The sequence below is a fragment of the Myotis davidii genome, unplaced genomic scaffold (assembly GCF_000327345.1).
Source record: "Myotis davidii unplaced genomic scaffold, ASM32734v1 scaffold362, whole genome shotgun sequence".
In the NCBI taxonomy this organism is placed as follows: domain Eukaryota; kingdom Metazoa; phylum Chordata; class Mammalia; order Chiroptera; family Vespertilionidae; genus Myotis; species Myotis davidii.
The window spans coordinates 2,649,972-2,671,459 of NW_006297152.1; the positions used below are offsets into that span (position 1 = coordinate 2,649,972).

At 38.0% G+C, this 21,488-nt stretch overlaps 1 protein-coding gene across 1 annotated transcript in view; it reads right to left on the bottom strand.

The window, feature by feature from the left end:
* HMCN1 (hemicentin 1) overlaps positions 1-21,488 on the bottom strand; it is an 86,808-nt gene that overhangs the window by 55,388 nt on the left and 9,932 nt on the right. Inside the window, exons 10-22 of the mRNA XM_015569952.1 lie at positions 18,742-18,938; positions 15,045-15,126; positions 13,561-13,697; positions 12,273-12,414; positions 10,890-11,034; positions 10,379-10,506; positions 9,656-9,812; positions 7,974-8,095; positions 7,609-7,773; positions 5,945-6,052; positions 5,388-5,525; positions 5,125-5,259; positions 1,465-1,734 (exon numbers count right to left, since the gene is read on the bottom strand). Of these exons, the coding sequence (XP_015425438.1) occupies positions 1,465-1,734; positions 5,125-5,259; positions 5,388-5,525; positions 5,945-6,052; positions 7,609-7,773; positions 7,974-8,095; positions 9,656-9,812; positions 10,379-10,506; positions 10,890-11,034; positions 12,273-12,414; positions 13,561-13,697; positions 15,045-15,126; positions 18,742-18,938 (1,926 nt within the window). The remainder of the gene's footprint in view (positions 1-1,464; positions 1,735-5,124; positions 5,260-5,387; positions 5,526-5,944; positions 6,053-7,608; positions 7,774-7,973; positions 8,096-9,655; positions 9,813-10,378; positions 10,507-10,889; positions 11,035-12,272; positions 12,415-13,560; positions 13,698-15,044; positions 15,127-18,741; positions 18,939-21,488) is intronic.

Here is a 21,488-nt window from a genome sequence, read left to right on the forward strand (position 1 = left end):
AAGAACCTATTTTGTTTAATGGTACATCATAAATATTCAATTCATTTTTTATTGAATCTGTATTTTATTGAATGCTGTATTTTTATTATCTCCTTTACACGGGTTTCTTTGGAGTTATTTACTTTGTTAGTTGTTATAGAGTTCCAACATTAGTACATTTACTTCAATTCATTCTTTTTCAAAATGGATAATTTGACGCTATGCCTTTATATTTCAGTTTCATTTTGGCCATACACCATGCATTTTGATATACACTGTCCTTATTTTTATTATTTTCTAAATAATCTAAAAATGAAAACATATTATTGAACCCACTTGTTAGTTAGAATGGTATTTTGTAATTTGCTTGGGGTTGAGGTTTTGGCATTAAGAGTTCATTACAGATGTCCAGCTTTGTGGGCAGGAATTGTGGCATGTGTTTTAAAATCTTAATGATTTATTCATTGTTTAGTATCTGGTAAATTTTGGTAAGTTTTCTATAAATACGAAAAAATAAGGAGTGTTATTTATTTATTAGTTCCTTATTTATTAAGAGACTAATATATATATTGATTAGATCAAATGTATGAACCGAAAGCAATATATTTCTTCGGAAAGAAATGTAGAAAACTCATAACGGCAATTTTTTTGTTTTGGCTAAATTATTCATTTATCAATTAAAAGTGATTTCACTTGGACTTTTATTGTAACTATGAAGCTGTAGGAAATTCAAATATAGCTGAAAAATAAAAATAACTTTCACAAACTTTTGAAAAAAAAGCAGAAACTCATTATTAAAACAAGAGTAACTACTTTTAGCAATACTAATATTACCAGTACTAATAATAGTTCTGGAAATAGTAGTTAGAAGCAGTTTGATTTGCTCACTGTTTCCTACCACTAAAATTAATAGTTAATCTATCATTAGTCTTATAATATATATTAACAACTAAAATATTCCAATACTGATCTTTTAGATATTGTCATTGAATACAAAGGAAAACTGTTACAAAAACTATACATGTAAATATTTTGCTACTTTAAAATAATGAATCAAATAGATCTCCAATTCTCATCGGGTTCACACTATATTTATAACGTAGGTCGTGGTGATTAGTTTGGAGATGACTTTCGACTAGAGAAGTGAAGCAGAAGAGTCGCAAACACAAATGGACTTCTCATAAGCCAAAGTACAGACCTCAGTGATCACAATATGAGGGGATCACTGGCAGCATATTAACTATCCTGGACACATTATTAATAAAGTATCTCTTTCTCACATACAAATAAATGCCTACAGAAAACAGATTTGAAGGGCAAGTGTACCTGCAGCGCGCAGACACACACACACACACACACATACCCTCTACATTAAGAACTCTTGGTTTTGCATGGTTTTTATTTCCATCAGAGGTTTTCTTGGGGGCCTTTTCTCTTTGCCATGGTAATGTTGTAGATTGAAATAATTTATGTGAAACCACCTACCGTGGACAGTGAGCTTGGTGCTCGAGCTGCTAGATCCTGCCACGTTAGCTGCCATGCATGTGTACTGGCCGGCGTCCTCCGGCTGAGCAAAGGCTATCTGCAAAGCCCCGGAGCTGAGGGTGCGCTGGCGGGCTGATTCCACAATGGCATGGCCACCTTTATGCCACGTGATGTCAGGCGGTGGGAGGCCGGCCGCCTCACACGGTAGTGTGACAGGCTTATCCACAGCAATGATATATTCCTTTGGATGGACGCTGATGACAGGAGGAACTAAAATATACAAAGTTCAAATTTCATTTTAAAAGTATGAATGTACCATTCACACACTCCAGTACTCCCCTAGCAAAGTGAAGTCTCAGAGATAAGAAATAAAATCCTGACTTTAGCATATCATCAAAGGGTCAAGTTTGTTTTCATTGACCTCATTTCAGAAAAGTATTCTTTATAGAGTTAACAAATGTCAACAACAATCAACTTTAAATAAGGATAAAAACATATATTCCCAAGGAATTCCATGTCCAGAAAATTTAGGCGGCGTTGATAGGCACTTCTTTAACTGCATGTACTGTGTGATTCACTTCAGCTATTTAAGCTTTCAAAACAGACCCCTTCAAAGTTTGGAAATTATTTAACTGCTCTCTACGTATGCATTTTCTATGGTACTTAACTATGGTGTCTCATATACAGTGGCCAAATTTAATGAAGTATTACTTGAATGAATGAGTAAATAAATGAATGGGTCATGGAAAAAAAAACCATATAGATAAAACTTTCCCCACTTTTTCAGAAAATTATGGAAGGGCTGATGATAAGGACTTCTCCTTCCTAGTGTTTACAATAGGTTGATTGCCATTAGGTATTGGTCTGGGTAATCTATTGAGACTTAAAGACAGCTTAAATTGGTATGAGAGAACAACCCACCACAAGCACAGGACAAAGGAAGGAGAGGAAGAGGATGGCCTCCCCACCTTCAAGGCCAGGGACGGTGACAAGTGCAGAGACAGCCATGATGGAAAATTAAAAAAAAAATCCCCTGAAATATCCACCACCAGTTCAAAAAAGCTTGAGAGACAAGGCCAACAATATTCATTGTTACCACAGGCTGATGAAGAAATGAAATCAGAAACAAGAGATCTCTGAGAACTCCACTCTTCCAAGTAAGACCCTCCGTCCATGGCCAGACCCAGGGGGGCCTAGGACTATCTGCCACATCTCCAGAGGCTACGGAGAAATGGTCAACTATGTCGAGACCAAATCTCAGGCTACGCTAAAGGTGATGAGTGAAATAAAATCTCCATGTTGTGAAAAAATACGAATAAGCATGTTACAATTATTTTTACCAACCAAAATTATCTGGTTGAACCTGTGCTTGCAATTACATACTGTATCAGCAAGGAGTGGCTGTATTCAGAACTGTTCCAGTCTCTAGAGCACACAATGATCTCTGGCTGCTTTTGGGATGTTGAAATGCTCTTAGTTGTTTAATGTGCTTCTTTGTCCCATAATTGCTCATATTGATAATTTTAATCAATTGGTGAAAACAAAACAGAACAAAAACCCTCCTCAGTCTGGAACTGTTCTTTTCCATGACCTCTGTATTGTCAAGACCAATGAAGTATTTCTTGGTCCTTACCCTACATGACCTCTCACTTTCATTCAACACAGCTGTCCACTCACTGGTTGAAACTCTCCTCTCCTACCCTCAGTCTAGTTCTCGTCTGACTCCTCAGCCCTCTCCCTTTTATCTTTTCCAGTGCCTTCTCCTTTCTGGGACCCCTAAACAATGCAGTGTCCCAGGGGGCTTTGTCCTTAGCTCTTTTCTATGCAAATTCTCAACCAATCTTGTGAATTAAAATGTAATGGTTACTTCCTCATTGATATTTTAGATTATATTTCTCCCTTGAGTCCTGAATTCATAAATATTCATCTCTCTCTACTTGACATCACTAGGATTTTGAATTGTTTCCCGCATTTAACATGATTAAGCACAAATCATGGTTTCCTTTCTTCTACCAGTTCCTTCCTTGCATTCCCTGTGGTGCAATCATCACTCAGCAGCTCAAGCCCAAAGCCCCAGTGATTCTTCTATTTTCCTAACCTCTCAAATCTGATTTATCAGTGATCATGGCCATTACACCTCCATACATATTCTCAACCCATCACTTTTTTTCAGTAACCCTTGAAACTCCCCAGTCCTGGCCAGACCATGATACCCTGCCTAGATGACTTTAATAGCTCTTCCAGCTCTAGTCTTGCCTTTTCTCTAAACTGTTAGCTGCATAGCGGCGAAAGAGATCATCCTAAAATCAAATCAGGGTTCTGGTTAAAGGCTTTCCAATGCAGAGACAATGGCATTTAACCTTCCTTCGGTCCTTCGGCCCTCCATGCACTGGCCCTGCCTTCTTTTCTGACCTCCCTCACTTTTGCCAGCCTCCCCCTCACTCATCACTGTCTAGCGGTTCTAGCCACACTGGCATGCTGCTTCTTACTCTTTCCGGTCTTTGGGCCATTGCACATACTGTCCTCTTTCAGACACTCCGCCACCTTACAGGCTCACCCTAGCTCATCAATCAAGACTCAGCTCACGTGGGACCTCCTCAAACAAAGCACTTAAACCCCTGAAGTGGTCCCCACGTTTCCCCATTATTCTCCACCTCAGCCGTTTGTTTTTTCTTCTGAATGGCAATTATCAGAATTTATAATTATCTTATTTGGTAGTTTTCTTCTTCTTCTCCATACTAGAAGGGAAGATTCATGTCTGTAATGTTCAATGTATTTCCACTTATTATCCCGATAAATATTTGTTGAAAAAGACAAAGAAATTAGATTTACAAGCTGCAGGGAAGTGAGCTTTGCTATAGTAATTACTTCATCATAAAAATAATCATGCTATAAGGAAATGCAAAATCAGAAAACTCAGTGGCTCAGAACCTATTTTCAGTGCACTTAATTCACAACAGCAATGCATAGGATAGGAAAATTATATCAAGGAAATTTGAGTTAAATGTGGAAAAAAAAACATTTTGTCTTGAGAACCATTTTCTTCCCATCAACTTGGTTTAATTGCTATTATAATATGTTTTTAGGTGGATATTGCAAGCTGATGTTTCAATTATGGAGAGAATGGCTTTAAAAATCTCCTTCAATTAACCTCATAAAAATAATCATGCTATAAGGAAATGCAAAATCAGAAAACTCAGTGGCTCAGAACCTATTTTCAGTGCACTTAATTCACAACAGCAATGCATAGGATATGAACATTATATCAAGGAAATTTGAGTTAAATGTGGAAAAAAAACATTTTGTCTCGAGAACCATTTTCTTCCCATCAATTTGGTTTAACTGCTATTATAATATGTTTTTAGGTGGATACTGCAAGCTAATGTTTCAATTATGGAGAGAATGGCTTTAAAAATCACCTTCAATGAAACAGAGTCCCAAACAGCCGTTCACAGAAGATCAAAATACGATGAGATGCCTTAGTTTTCTTATACAAACAAGGCCAAAAAAACCCCTCCCAAAACATACAATTTTTTTCTTCATAAGGGTCATAGATGACATAAACTGAGAGAGTTAACAACTATTTTAGACATATGAATGTTGGTATTCATGGTTACAGCAGCCGTGCAATGAAGACATACGGATTTGTGATTTGGGTACCTTGAACATTTAACTTGATTTTGCCCAAGGCTGTACCAGCTGGATTCTGAGCCACACACATGTAAGAGCCGGCATCCTCTCGCACGGCTCTGGAGATCTGCAAGCCGCCACCAGGAAGAACGGCATGGCCGTTGCCTACATCACAGGAAGGAAAGCGGAGTGAGAAGAATTTTTATTTTCATGAAAAAAAAAAATGACACTGACTTCTGAATCAGAAAGCACCGTCTGGCCACGGTTTTCTTGATAGAAACTGTGGGAGGTACCTGAAGTGATAACATTGATGCCTTCTTTTTGCCAAGTAATGAAAGGACTGGGTGTCCCTGTGGCTTCACATGGTAACAGAATGGGATTGTTTAGAATGACGTCCAGTTCACTTGGCTGAGGATGAATGGCTGGAGGCTCTAGGAGAACCAATGAACAGAAATAAACAATGCCACTCATTGGTGGCAGAAAAGTCTATCGTAGCTATGAGGTTAAACGTGCCCAGATTCATAATTCCAAAACTGCAATGATTTGACTGTCCCAGGGAAAAGTGAATACTGGCCACATTACATTTTTTTTAAGTCTTGCTGCTACTGTAGCCAGTTTCCATTAGAAGACCAAAAAACAGGAACAGGTTATAAAGACTCAAGAAGAAAAATAACTTGGGGATTGTTCTGTAGGGTTTATTATCTGTGTGTCTTCTTTAGTCTATTGAAGACTACCTACCAGGCTTTCTTATCCTCAACATATTACTGTGGTTCACAGCTCTAGAATAAACATGGCAAAACAAAACAAAAAGCCAACGCCAAGTTTTTAACGAGTCAATGGTCTTCCATACCCTGGACACGAAGGGTCACGTGTCGATGTGCAGAACCAGCCGCGTTCCTGGCGACGCAAGTGTATCTTCCCGCATGGCTCAATTCAGTGGCAAATAGTTCAACTGCTCCTAAAAAGAAAAAAAGTTTCCATGCACAGGGCATCCCTGTATTTCTGGTTCGATAAACGATGGTTCTCATCTCCATAGCACAGTGGTGCTTGGCTTATCTTCACACTTGTACCCCCTGAGGTGCCTAACAAACTACATTTAAAATCATCATTAACAGCTTTATAGAGGCAACCTTTACATATCATAAAATTCACCCATTCAGATGTACAATTCACAAATTTTAGTGTATTTACCATAATCGAATGCTAGAATATTTCCATTTTCCTAAAAAGAAATCTCATCCCATTTACAGTCACTCCTGCTCCCAACCTAGCCCTAGGCGATCACTACTTTCTGTCTATATATTTGCCTTTTTGGAACATTTCATACAGATGGACTCATACAGAAGTCTTGAGTGTCTGACATCTTTAACTGTGAGCACAGTTTTTGAGTTTCACCTGTTGTAGCATGTGTCAACCTTTTTGTTCCATTTTTATTACTAAATAGAATTCCATTGCATGGATTTATACACATTTACCAGGTGGTGGACAAATGAATTGTTTCTACTTTTGGCTATTATGAATTATACTGTATGAACATCTGCAAACAAGTATTTGTGTGGACACATGTTTTCATTTCTGAGTAGATACCTAGGAATGGAGTTGCTGAGTCATGTGGTCACTCTGTTTAACGTTATAAGGAAGTTCCAAACTTTTTTTTAGCACAATACTTTGTGCTGATGGATAATTAATGTATATTTTATGATGTTAATTGTTATGAACCTCTACGAGTTTCTGAGACAGCAAAATACTTTGCTTTGAAAGCCAAGTTCCACCCCAAGAATAAACCTCCCATTATTTCCCTTCTAGTGAAGAAATAAACAAATTCTTTCAGAGTAATATGCACACAATCAGAAAGCCCCTGGATGTTAGTTGTTGCTATATTTTATCCCCAGTGCACCTTCCCGATGCAGGATGAGCTTTTCAGAAACACCAAAGTGAACCACCTATACTTGCATATAAGTGAATTATTTTTCTCTCTCTTCAATACTATAGGTTTTTAATACTTAACTTTTATAAATATTGGCTACCACCCTCAAAAGTTATCCATTACAGCATTTATCATCCAGCCTTACCTGCTAAATTATAAATTGAAAGCAATAACCCTATATTGGTTTTATCATCCAAAACTACATGGTGTATGTAGTTTATTTTAGGCACTAAATGTTCTTCAAATAAATAGAACTTCTATTTGGCCAATGAAAGAAATGCGGTTCACTCAAAGTCAACCAGTGAATTTGTTCAACCTTAGATTTAGTAAATATGCCCATAAAATCCCAGTGATCATGCCTATTATATTCAGATCGGTCTTAGATATTGTTATTTTGTTTTTATACTTTTTCTCTCTTCCTTTCCCTAGGTCCCCTTCAAGCTCTCCCTGAATTATTTTCCAGCTGCCTAACTCCAGAAATGTAGATGTAATTTATTCTTTTATTTTGGTGCAAAAAAAGCCAGGTGAGGCCATCCATTCACAATGTCTGCAATCAACAACTGTGCAATCACGGAACTCGATCTTACCTGAGGACTGAATTCTGTAGCCATCTCCCCTGGGAAGCAGCCTTATACCATTTTTCATCCAGTGAACTGAGGGAAATGGAACTCCTGAGGCAGCGCAGGTAATGATTGTTGGGGTGTGTCTGGTTACTAGGAGGTCCGTAGGCTCATCAGCTATGGAAGGTGGGACTAAAATAACAATAATAACACAAAAAAAAGAAAACGCCATGTTTCCAACGCTTACAGGTTTCCACAGTGTTATCATACATTTTTTCTCTTTCTACACTGAAAGGAAATGTTAAGCGAGAGGAAAAGGAAGCCCCCTTGTGAGGCAGGAAGGATGAATGATGTCAGCATAACTTTCACTCCACACATTAAGCCAGCTCTACCTTGGACAGTGAGATCTACGGTTCTCTTGTCCTCTCCAGCATCGTTTGTCACAGTGCACTCGTAGGTGGCAGTGTCATCCACGGAAGGGGAAATAATTACCAGTGAACCTGAAGAAAGGAGCCTAGAAGAAAGATTTTGAAGCAATGAGATTTTATGTATCAGTTCACAGAAATGTTTCCTGTTGGTTCAACATGGTGCCGTGTTATGAACTGAGGGAAATGGAACTTTTCTCATGTTAAAATGAGCATCATTTATCTGGATACTTTAGGTACCAGACTTGAAGTTCCCATGGCAGTTGGTTAATAAGGCCTCAACCTTGACATCTATAGGAAGCGGTGGGTAGGCGGATTGTCTGAAGGGGGAGTCTTGCATTTTCAGGATGCTTCTATCATGATCAGCCATGCCCTTCCTTCTAAGTGACTATAGTGCAAAGGGCAGGCTGATGAAAACCTGTTTACTGAGCACTGCATACATTCCTGGCACCTTCTCAAACGCTTCACATCAGTTATCTCTAAATCTCACCAATAACTTTGCAGGCTGGTATCTGGGTATTTCCATTGATAGATGGGAGATCACCAGTCTGTCTTGTACCTTTCCCTATTTCACATGTCTCCTTACCTGTGTTGGATACCTTGGAGATGCATAGTATATATATATCAATATGTCTTCTCCTTCCAACCAATTTGAAACTAAAGTGTTTAGGAGGCTTAGTAAATATGCATACATTATTTAAAGTAACCCTAAATAAAAATATCTATTTTTTTTCAAACTGTGCACTGGCAGTATAGAAACAATTGGACTGACTGGGAACATATTTAACATGTTTTTTAATTCAAGGGCATCGTACATTTTTCAGATAGTGTGTACCCTCAAGTCACTAATGCCCAATGTCAAAAGATTCAAAGGCTGAGAAAGAGAGGGGAGGGACAGCAGTTTAAGAGAAACACTCCTAGCCTCATATTTCTTGATGCATTAGAATTGATTTTTGTCAAAGATCTTTCCAAAGAGAACTTTTTTTTCAGGTACTATTGCATATCCTTTGATAACTATTAACTTAATTGTTAACTTAATTGATGCTCATCTAAAGCATCAGAAATTCATAGTGACTTAAATGTTAAACTTTAAAAATAACACACTGCCATATTACCCAGAAATAAACCCAGAAAAATGGGTTTTCTGGGTAATAAACCCAGAAAAATGTAAAGAGAAAAAAAAAGGAGAAAATGCTGTTTTTCCTTCCAAACATGCTGCCAAATACCTAAGTTGTGTTTCAAGGTATAAAATTTGAGCTTTATTGGACAAGTAAAACTTGAATTGTTTTTACAGAATAATTTTTCTTTTGTACTAAATCATGCGATCATCCTTTGTCTTTATGAAATGCCCAAAGGTGCTAAATAAACAAACAAACAAAGAAAACTACAAAAAAACCAGCAGAACAGAAATCTAATCCTGTAGACCTCACTAACAGACTTCAGATAGAAAGGATGCATGAATGATTCAGAAAAAGATTTTGGGTTGGAAGACTAATTCCATATATAAAAAAAGAAATACTTTCTATACACTAGCTAATTCTTCATACTTTAAGTTATTTGTTGTCTTCATAGCAAGATATAAATCTTAATTATCTTTTAAATATTTTTCTAAGTAGAAGGTGGGATTTGTCAATGAAACTACTTCTTACCTGTAGGAATTCTGGTTTTGATCCACATTGAGAAGGTGCCCGTTTTTTCTCCAGCTGATGGATGGTTTTGGTATGCCAGTAGCCTCGCAAGCCAGAGTCGTTTGAACATTCACAGTTACAGTGATGTTTGTAGGGCCCAGAGCAATAGACGGAGGAACTAAAACAGTCACCAAATAAGAGGGAAACACTCAGCAACTACTATGCTGTCAGAAGTATTTCTCCCCAAGCAAAACTAGTCATTAGTCATTTTGTGCCTCGTAGTTACAAAAACAATACCACTGTGTGCATTTAGATAGTGTTGTGATGGCACCATTCATAATGAGGAGAAAACATGGGTCTTGCCTGTTCATAATATAGTGTAATACATGTAAATAGCCTTGGATAGCAAAGTCTTTTTAAAAATATGTATATTTCACTTTTTTCTTTTTCATTTTTTTGTTAATTCTCACCCGAGGATATATTTTTTTCCAGGGGTTTTAGACATGAGTGGAAAGGAGAGGGAGAGAAACATCGATGTGAGAGAGACACATTGGGGCCAGGGATTGAAACCTGAGCTACGTGCCTTTGACTGGAATCGAACCCGGGACCCTTGAGTTTGCAGGTGAGTGCTCTAACCAGTGAGCTACCAGCTAGGGCTATGAAGGTCTTTAAGACCTTACCGGTTTAGGGTATCAAAGAACATGTGACCCAAGGACTGGATGTTGTTCATAGAAGTGTACTCACCATGGACTTGTAAGTCTATCCGCCTGCGGTCGGTCCCAGCAGCATTGGTAGCCATACACAAATATCGCCCGGCATCGCCGACATGTGCTGCCTGGATGTGAAGGAATCCATTTTCCAAGATGGAATACCTACAAGAAAGATCACAATGAAGTCCCTCGCATCAGCCTGTTCTGATGACTCACATTTTGACCGAGAGCACTTTTCAAGACTTAGTTCACTCCATCTCCGGTCTTTTTCCTGCTTCAGAAATTGCCAACATGCTGGTGGAAACGAGGGCTATTCTACAAAGGTGCACAGCAGATGGGATTGTGATCTTGGAAGGATGGTCATCGTTATGTTTGGGATATCAGTCTTGGGAATTATGCTTTTAAAATACTATGGTTTGATTCTCATATTAAGATGAAGAGACCCATTCTCATATACCAAGTTCAAAATAACGCATTGGGCACAAGATTTAAGGATTCGTATTTCAGTTCCTACAGTAGTTCTCACCCCTCTCCAGAGCGGTTACCTCGCGTGATTGCCAGAGAGAACAGCCCCGTCCTTTCTCCACGTAGTCCTCGGGGGTGGCACACCTTCAGCCAAGCATTCCAACACGGCTGACTTGTTCAGGTGAATGACAAGGCTCTGGGGGCCACTCTTGATGTTTGGAGGAACTGCACGAGAGATGCATGTGGAGGACTTCATTGATGTTAATAACGCAGCCTGAACTAAGTAAGACTTTGAAGCCATAATACAAGGTGAGCTTTGAGTCACATCTATAACTTTGCCCACAGCTCATTCAGGTTAGTCTAAATAGAATCGGGGTTTTATTCCTAAAATATTATTCGAGGTATTTGTGTTTAATAATCAAGTGTAGATGGGGGAGGGGGTGTTAAATCCCTTATATGGTGTGTGAAATCTGGCTTTCTAGAAGAGAGGCTTACATAAAAGTCAGCTTTAGTCTGATGCAAATTAAAGATGATATTTCTTATTTTTCTTGGGCCAAATAATGGTCAGAGAATGTTAACACTGGCACCACTTCACGTTAAATGAAGAACAGAAAGTGGGCTGTTTTAACAAAAAGCACATCTGTGATTAATCATGCAAGTCTCAGAGCATGCATTTTATTAATCATCAAATGCATATGGGAATGGGGAACCTGAATTTTAATTTTAGTAGTATCGATATTAGTTGTGTGGGTCACCTAATATCCTGCAAAGTTTCATACACTAAAAATCCAAAGGGACTGTTCTGGTGGGAAGTCTGTATTATCTTCCTCAAGCTTGGCAAAGCTTAGTGTTTAGATTTTATGTTCGATAAAATTGAAATTCAATGGCGGTTTCTGTCTAGTACATGTATACTGAAACACCAACATCAATAAAGGTGAACGAATCTGGCCTGCATGGCTCAGTGGTTGAGTGGCCCCTATGGACCAGGAGGTCAGGGTTCAATTCCCAGTCAGGGCACATGCTGGGTTGTGGGGGTGTGCAAAAGGCAGCCGATCAATGATTCTCTCTCATCACTGATGTTTCTATCTCTCTCTCCTTCTTCCTTCCTCTCTGAAATCAATAAAAAAAATATTTTAAAAAAGGTGAACTAAATAACGGGCCACTTGTCATTTGGAAATTTAGTGTATTAACCTCCTGAATGGCTCTGATCTGAATGACATGAAACATTAGGATATGCTGATGACAACTGGGCACATATTATCCTCTAAGCTAGAGTAATATGTCTTTAATTAATTTTTTTGAAATTGAGTTAGTCTGAATATGGCCACAATACAAATACTACATGTCTTTTTCTAAAGAAATAGGAACCATGAGAATTAATATACTCATTAAAAAGATTATTACCTACTCAAATGTCCTTCGCTAAATTTTTAAATTGTGAACCAATGATTAATTTTTCTTACCATTGACAGTGAGAATAAAGTCTCTTGTAGTCTTTCCTGCGATGTTGCTGGCAGCACAGGTGTAATTGGCTGTATCACCTGGGTCCGCATTGTTCACTTGCAAGTATCTCCCCCCAGATAGGATTCGGACTCGAGGTGTTGCCTGGATTCAGCAAGTAAAATAATATCATTAAAATGTCAGGACAAGGAAGTGAAATGTTACTTATATAACATCAACAGTCACTGTAGTAAACTGTAGAGCGCCTATTTTCCAGTACACGTTGTCTGCTCCCCCCACCATTATCCTGTTATCAAAACTCAGGAGGACCCTGGCCAGTGTTTGTTAGTGGTTAGAGCTTTGGCCCAGACATACCTGGGTTGCCGTTCCATCCCAAGTGCGGAGGCAACCAATCGATGTGTCTCTCTCATATCTGTTTCTCTCTCTCTTTTTTTCTCTCTCGCTCTCTCTCTCCCTCTCACTCTCTCTCTCTCCCTACCACCCTTCCAACTCACTCTAACGTATCAATGGAAAAAATATCCTCAGGTGAGGATTAACAAAAAACAAAAAAACCATGAGAACAGCATAGATGCATAACCCATGAACACAGACAACAGTGCTGTGAAGGCCTGGGGGCAGTGGGAGCAGGGTGGAGGGAGTCAGTGGGGGGAAAAATGGACATCTGTAATACTTTCAACAATAAAGATAGATTGAAAACAACATACACCCAGGAGAACCATGTCTATGAGTGTGGTTAAGGCAGACATAACACACGTCCCCAGTTCTCCTGGCCACAGTGATCCACTCAAGGATGGGCAGGCCACTCAAGCTGAGAATGGGAAGCTTTAGCGAGCCAGTAACTTGGTTCTTCAAGGATTCCAGTCCCAGACTCCAGATGTTGCACAGGTTCTTGGGGCTACTCGTGAGGGGCCAGGGGAGTTAGTAACAGGGCTGCTGTAGAGACTTGGCATGACAGGTCAGTTCTTTTGAGACTCTGAAGGCTTCTTCTCTCTCAAGGTCAGAAACAACCGAGTGTTTCAAACCCCACGGGAACCCATGGGCTCCAGGAGATACATGCTGGCCCAATTTGTGGCGTGTCTGGGATCACAATACCTATCTCCTGACCCATAACTAGTTACTAACTACCCAGGTTAAAGTTGAGAAAAGAAGGCGGATACAAGGACCCTGTGCCCACCCCTGCAATGTTGAAAAACTAGTAGCCCGATGTTTGGTTTTGTTTACCTAGCCAAGACCCCACAACTGATTTTTTTTCTCTCTCAAAATGAATCCTTGGAAGTTACCAAGACTTACCTGTAACCGTTCTCCATTTTTAAGCCAAGTGATTACAGGTGGGGGCACTGCATCCGATTTGCATTCCAGTGTCACTTGTCTGTTCCGTAACACAGTGAAATCCTGGGACCCATCAGTTCCGGCAATATTAGGGGGTACTGCGTGTGAGGAAAAATACACCACAGGCTTTCAATAAATGAGATGTAAAACGACCTGAGTTATAATATGTAATCAACAAATATTGCTTCTGCTGTGTGAAATAAAAGGCATTAATAAAACATTACTCATTCAGTTTATGGTACAAATGATTACAAACAGTGGCATGTGTTTTTACTTACTTAATGCTTTTACATACAGTAAGTAATGAAATTCTTCCAAGCCACATGACTAACATAATCACATTAACATCACCATTTAACAAGTAAAGAAACTCTGGCACAAAGAAGGGATTCCATGTGCGGGATACACTTGGTAATGATTTTCCCTGAACATCAGATTTTAAAACCACTAAATTAGGGTTTGTCTATAAAAATATACAGAAATGTATATATTTTTCTTACTATGCAGAAATATATCTTTTTAATATAACATATTATAACACACACTTTACATGTCAATAGTGGCAGGTCTATTTGGTATGTAGGGCAGGTGGATGGAGGAGGATACTCCTGTATTACAACAGTCCTACAGTTTGCACTGCCTCGTCACTTAGGTATTTTATGAGAATCAGATACAAATGTGCTTAGTTTTTTAAAAAGCTCCTTTTCATGAAGAGCAATTCCTATTTCTATGCCAGAGAATAACTGGTCCAACTTTTTAGAACATAATTTGGCCTTAAATGTGTGTGTGTGTGTGTGTGTGTGTGTGTGTGTGTAAACAAGCAAGATATTTACAGGAATTCATCAAAATAAGATAATTAAGAAATAGGTCAACATGTATATGCAAGGATGTTTATAACAGTGTTGCTTATACTGGTTTAAATATAAAAACAACCTAAATATCCAAAAATAAGTAATGGGTTAAATAAATGATGGCATATACGTTAAATGGAATACTGTGCAATTACAAAAAAGTAATTGTATAAAGATATATTTTTTGACATGAAAATATATTCACCATTCCATTAAGTGAGATTGAGAAACAGGTTAACTATTATATGCTCTGTGACCACATCTCTGTGATAAAATATTAATATGCAAAATGGTCTTATCTTTGTGTGGTAAGATTATGAATTAAGTAATTTTTCTTTTTATCATAATTTATATTCTGATTTTAAATATGAATTATTTGTGCAGGATCAAAAGAAGTAACAAAATCCAATGAACTATTCCTTAAAAGCATTTGATCAGTAAAATATAAGCATCAGATTTGAAAAATACATATTTCCTAATGCATAATCATATCTTATGATCCACTGTGGAGTTGCCTCATGTTGCATAAAATATGGCTTCTAACTAGGTATTAGGGTAGGATGGGCTGACTACTAAACATTTTGCCAAATTTACCGTGCACTCTCACTAAATATTCTTTATCATCATCTCCTGCAGGGCTGGAGGCCAGGCATGTATATCTTCCTGTATCTTCAACCTACAAAAATCCAGGTATGTAAATTACACAATGTTACCACGTTAATTTTGATGATGAGAATAAATATCCACTAGAATGAATTTGAAAATCTCACACCAAGTAAGATTTCATTAAGATGGCGCAATAATTAATATTAATAAACTGTTTTAACATTTGTGATTAGCATTCATTTATCACACATTGCTTGGCATCTCTATTCTATGTAATTCTATGTTTTAACAGGGTTTTGGCACTTTAATCTCAGAATAATTGCATGTTAGGTATATTTCATGACCTCAGGAAAGGCAGATATGTACATGACACACTGGACACTCAAAGTTTATTAAGGAAACAAGTATTTATGAGTTTGAATTTCACACTGAAAACTTCAAATAGGGTCTTCCTGAAGAAAATAAAAATTAAGTAAATAAATGAATAAAAATATCAGCTTACATAAATAAAGCACATGAATGCCACATGTTGAATATACCTTTGAGGAAACAATAGGGCTATATTATGTAATTTGGCTGCAAAGAGTGTTGACTGACAGCTAAATCTATTATTTTCTCACTAAAACCAGAAACATTTCTTTAAAAAAACCTCAAGCATAGTTTCCACTGAAGTGTTAGTCTTCATTCATAATGGCCCATGTTTATGTGTGTGTAAAGTATACTCTGGAAAATAGATGATCTTACTACTGTGAAAAATCTATTTTGGAAAAGTAGGAAAATCTTGTTTTCATTTATTTTACTACTTGAACATTCCTAGTATATTGGAAATTTTAGAATTCTTACATTCAAAACTGACTTTATAGGTTATGGAAAAAGTTTTTTGGTAGGCTGCAAAAACTCCTTTGAAAACATTTAAGACCAGTATGTTAAGACTAGTATTTTTGGAAAAATACTTAAACACAACTTTAGAAGAATGGCACTCACCAGTTCCTTCAATTAAGAATTTAAAATGCTGTGCTACTGCCTAGAGCAGTGGTTCTCAAACTTGGCTGCACATTAGAATCACCTGGGAATCTTTTTAAAATCCTGATTTCTGGGCCTCGTCCTCCAGAAATTCTGTTTCTTTGTTACTAATGTTGTGGCCCCACCCCATAACAAAGAAACAGAATTTTCCGGAGGACGAGGCCCAGAAATCAGGATTTTAAAAAAGATTCCCAGGTGATTCTAATGTGCAGCCAAGGCTGAGAACCACTGGCCTAGAGAATAATTTCTGAATTTCTCATCATATTTTCAAAACCTCTAAAAGTCAACTCTTCTCAACCAACTCATTTTATTCCCAAGTAATACTTTCCCTGCACTTGTCCTGACTTAGCCAAACTTGAACCATCATTCATGATTACTCTTAAATCTTGCCTTCTCCAAGAAATATTTCCTGACGACTTAAGCCCTTCAGGATATCAACGGTCATTATTTGTAGCTACATTTTCTAGGATGCGTTCTGTTAATAGGGTGTTTGAAAATTATAGCTGATCAGTTTTTTTAGAGGAAGACTTTTCAGAGTTGTTGACAAGTGCTATGGCTCACAGAGGAGGAAAGGCACAGTCCATAGGTTTCCAAGTCTACTTGGTCATACAATTCTTCCCTCTTTGGAATAAATCACAGATGAATGTTTGACAAAAGATGTCTTAGGAAACTCTTGACTCTACCACACATTTTGGAATTTGCACAACATCCATGATGTGCCAGGCAATCTGTATGTTATAGATACGTACATGAAAAGACAAAAGTAAAACATGATTTAGTAAGTGCTTTAAGCGAGATGTGTATAAAATGTTATGGAAACAGAGGCATGGAGGAACCAAGAGCAGTCACTTCTATGTTTTTAATGGTTTTCTTATTTCTTTTCCTAATTTTATCATACATGTAGCTTTATTTCTCCTAGACAACTGAAAGCTCACTGAAGGCTGAGAAATGTCTTATGGGTTATGCTGGTATTCTCCACCATAGCCAGAACATGTGGGTCACCGTTTAACACTCTATGCACCTCTGTCTTGTTTGGTTATAACCCAACTTTTCATTCTTGCATTTAAGTCCTACTGCGATGTGGCCTTAATCTCCCTCTTAAGCTTTATCTATTTATTCCTTTGCATTTATGATTCTTTTATAAATGTATGATTTATAATCCACATGCGTTCCTGTCTTCATGCTATTCTTTATGTTACAAAATTCTTTTACTTCCTTTTTGGCCCATTGAAATTATAGCATTCAAGTGGTTTGCTGATTGGACCTGGGTTTTCTCTGGGTTACTGCAATGTCTGATGGAGAGAAGAGGGGAATGGAGGGCGTGTTCTCCTTGGTGTTAGAAATGGGAAGTGTGCCGAGCTCCATCACTGAGCAACAATAAGTACTCGGCAGGCAAGTACTTAATCTCTCTGGATCTGTTTGTGGGCTTATAGGATGGGGACAAAGCCATGGCCTCATAGAGTTGTCATGAGGATCACCATTATGATAGACCCATAGCTGAACACAGGACCAGCACAATTTATAATCCTCAGCTCTCTTTTCCCAGCTCCCCTTCCTTCTTTCCTCTTTCCTCAGTGAAAATGCTAACAAAATATGATTAAATAATTTGCTATTCTATTTTAAAAGGGATGACGATTATAACAACAATAATAGCAGCAGCTAATTCTATCTAACTCTGTTTTAGAATCACTACATGCCTGTGGCAACAGTCTAAGCACGCATGTTAGATTATCTCTAAATCCCCAAGTGCACAAGTTAGGTATTATTATCATTTCCCCCCTCAGTTCACAGATGAGAACACTGGGCCACAGGTGGGCAATATTTGTAATATAAGGCTTGTCTTTATTAGAACAGAAGACACTAAGATATCCCAGACATATTCCCCTTCAATAGAATCACATTTCTGATTAATTTCCTTAAACACAAGGAAATAACAGTCAATTTTACTTAATCGTTCAATCATTTTTTAAAAAATTGTGTCTCTTTAGATTTTCGGTTATGATAGTTCATTTTGAAGATCAAAAGTGCTCTTTGAGCCCTAACCAGTTTGGCTCAGTGGATAGAGTGTTGGCTTACGGACTGAAGAGTCCCAGGTTCGATTCCGGTCAAGGGCATGTACCTTGGTTGCGGGCACATGCCCAGTAGGGGGTGTGCAGGAGGCAGCTGATTGATGTTTCTCTCTCATCGATGTTTCTAACTTTCTATCCCTCTCCCTTCCTCTCTGTAAAAAATCATAAAAATATATATATTTTTTAAAAAGGTGCTCTTTGAGGCTTCATATATATGTATGTTGAATTGCTTTTTGGCAGTTCCATAAAGTGCTACATGGCACAAATTAACAGCTTCTGAAAATCTTTGATCAGTTATAACACTGAAAATTTATAAAAGTTAACGTGCAGATATCTTGCTTCCTTCTGAAAATCGATGATTTTACTACCCTGAAAAATGTGTTTTGGGGAAGCAGGAAACTCTTTGACAATTCTTTCTAGTCACGTTACCTTGTAAGTGTCTACCCAGACGTGTAGGACCAATCTATCGTTGCTAAAGTTACAGAGAGCTGTGATATATTCCAATTCAAAGATAAAATTTTCCCAACATTTCTCAGATATCAGCAAGGGAGAAGCTGACCCAAGGATAAAATAATTGTATGAGCTGAACTTACCTGACTACTAGATATTCGAAGAACCTCTCCGCCTCCAAGAGTTTGTACCTGATCTGTCTGGGGAAGGGGCCGTCCATCTTTCATCCAGGAGATTTTAGGAGCTGGGATTCCAGAAGCAATGCAGGTAAGTTCAAGTGGATTATTAACAATCACTGATATCTCTGTAGGTTCTTCAGATCCATTGATATGAGGTGGTTCTATTTAAAGGAAATTAGAAACAAAATAAACTTGCTGTTTCATAAAGTACTGCTGGTTAGAAAATCTTTAAAAGAAAACTTGACTCAAATTTATGGTTTAGCCCAGCCTGCATGGCTCGGTGGTTGAGTGTCGACCTATGAAACAGGAGGTCACGGGTTCCACTCCCAGTCAGGGCACATGCCCCAGGTTGCGGGCTCAACCCTAGTGTGCGGTGTGTAGGAGGCAGCCGATCAATGATTCTCTCTCATCATTGATGTTTCTATCTCCCTCTCCCTCTCCCTGTCTCCCTGAAATCGATAAAAATATAAAAGAAATTTATGGTTCATATGATACAATCTAATTAGAACAGGATACCAAAATAATTACTAGATGTTATTGCCATTTTAAAAACGGCAATGCTTTAAAAAGGATGGCTCATGGGTATAACACATCACAAAGGAACAAGTCATTACAAAGTAGCTACATCTCAGTAATTGGGGTTCAGATCATTAGAGCAGTCTTACTTAACTGTGAAGATTTGAAAAGAATAAAAAGTAAGCCCATCTTTTTCAAAGAGCGGTACTTAAACCCAGTAGTGTGTTTCTGCACCCTTCAAATAGCTGCTGCTTCTACAAAAGCAATAGGCAAATGCTATGGAATTTTGCTATCAGCTCTTCAATGCAGAACTTTAAGAGGAAATGATCACTAAGCAGAAGAAAAAATAGTTACATTTGGAGACTATTTCTGCATAAAACACATTTGTTATGTCTGGGCAGAAACTCTTTTTCGTTATTTATACTTCTAAATTATCCTTCTCAAGGGGATGTTAAGGAATCTAGACCCTTGAAAGGAACAACAAGGTTTTCAGTTCAACTGTTTCTAAGTTTAGGAATGCCTTTGAAACAGACCTCCCTTACAAAGATCATTCAAGTTTTCTACGAGCATTTCCAGCTTACTGTTTCGTAAGGCCGCCAAAATCGGTTGGACAGCTCCAAACATTAACTGTCTTCTTATTTTATTTTATATTTTAAAATCAGGCACATAGTTTACAACAGAGGCTCACAGGAAAGGAGCTGGAGTCAAACTGCCCGAGTTTGAATCCTGGCTCCAAAAATTCGTAGGTCGGTGAATTTGAACACATCTCAAAATATAGATGGTACTATTATTTCACTATAGGATTGTTGTGAGGATTTAATGAGGTCATCTAGGAACAATGTATATTTCTTTTGTGTTTCTGAATCTGTTTTATTTTATAATTAAGGTTTTAAAAAAGTTATTACTATTACAATGCCTACTACAGCTGTTGGTATTATTATTAAAACCTGCCTCCTAAAAATTTCTACCCGTGGTCATCATTTTTCTTTCTGGAAAAAGGATATATTAAATATGTCTTTGTTTATAGATTATAATTAAGAAATCAGACAAAATACATTTCCTTAAGTGTATTTTAAGTTGATTCATTATTTCTTGCTTAAAAGATTTGTGTCTCCATGTTGTTTACTGAGTTAAATAAAAGCTCTGTATTACAGTTCCCAAGGCTTTCATAATATGGCTTAATCTATCTTTATAATATTATCTACTTTTAATATACTTGTCCTTCAACAAATTCAGTGCTTTCTTGTTCTGTGACTTTTCTAATGCTATTCCTTCCAGTGGAACAGTGTCCACTAATCTCATTTCCTAACTGAGCATATTCAAGGACAACCAAGGTCACATTAATGTCATTAAGTTCATTTGTAAAACTATATATCCTTCCTTGATTATCTCAACAAACTATGAAATTTCTATCCCTTCTCATTTCCATAGTGTGTTGTCTGTATCACTCAAAAGCATGTCCCTGATTCTTTTTCTGACTCTGGTCAACTCTTTATTCCTCTCACTTGCTGTGTATTTACTGTGTGTCAGCCACCGTGGATAAAAAGATTAGTTAGGCCTGGCTTTTATCCTCAAAAGATTCTAGTCACTAGATTTAAAATCACAACAATAACAACATGTTCCCAAATGACTCAATCCCCAGTCACCAGAGCCTACAGGTGCTAAGTGATTGTGAACTTCTGCACTCTGGGTCTTGTCCCGAAGTCTTGTATCCGGGCGGCCTAGGCATTGTCCACAGTCTCAGGAGTCCAGAACTTTATTTCCAGCCTACATCTCTCATCTGAACTCCAGACCCAGAAAACTAATGATTTAGATAAACGTCTTCAGTGGGACGTTTGAAAATGACTTCACCTCAACCTGTTGCCTTGCTCCTCAAAACCTGGTCCTTTTCCAGCAGTCGCTGCATTTATGTGAAAGGTCCACCCATCATTCAGTCATGTGAGCCAGAAACTAGGAGTCCCCCTTGATATCTTCTTCACCTGTGTTCAAATCCACACCTAAGTCCTAACACTGCTACCCGCAATTCTTACCAGAATACATCTTCTTCTCACCTCCATCACTAATCTGAGCTTAAAAACACTTACTTGGACCCATATCTCCTCTCTGCTGGCTGCAGGTGCCTACCCAATATCAATTATTTGTTTCTTTCACGTTAACAGACCCTGATTTTGTTGTGGTTGTGCCTCTTCAGGAGA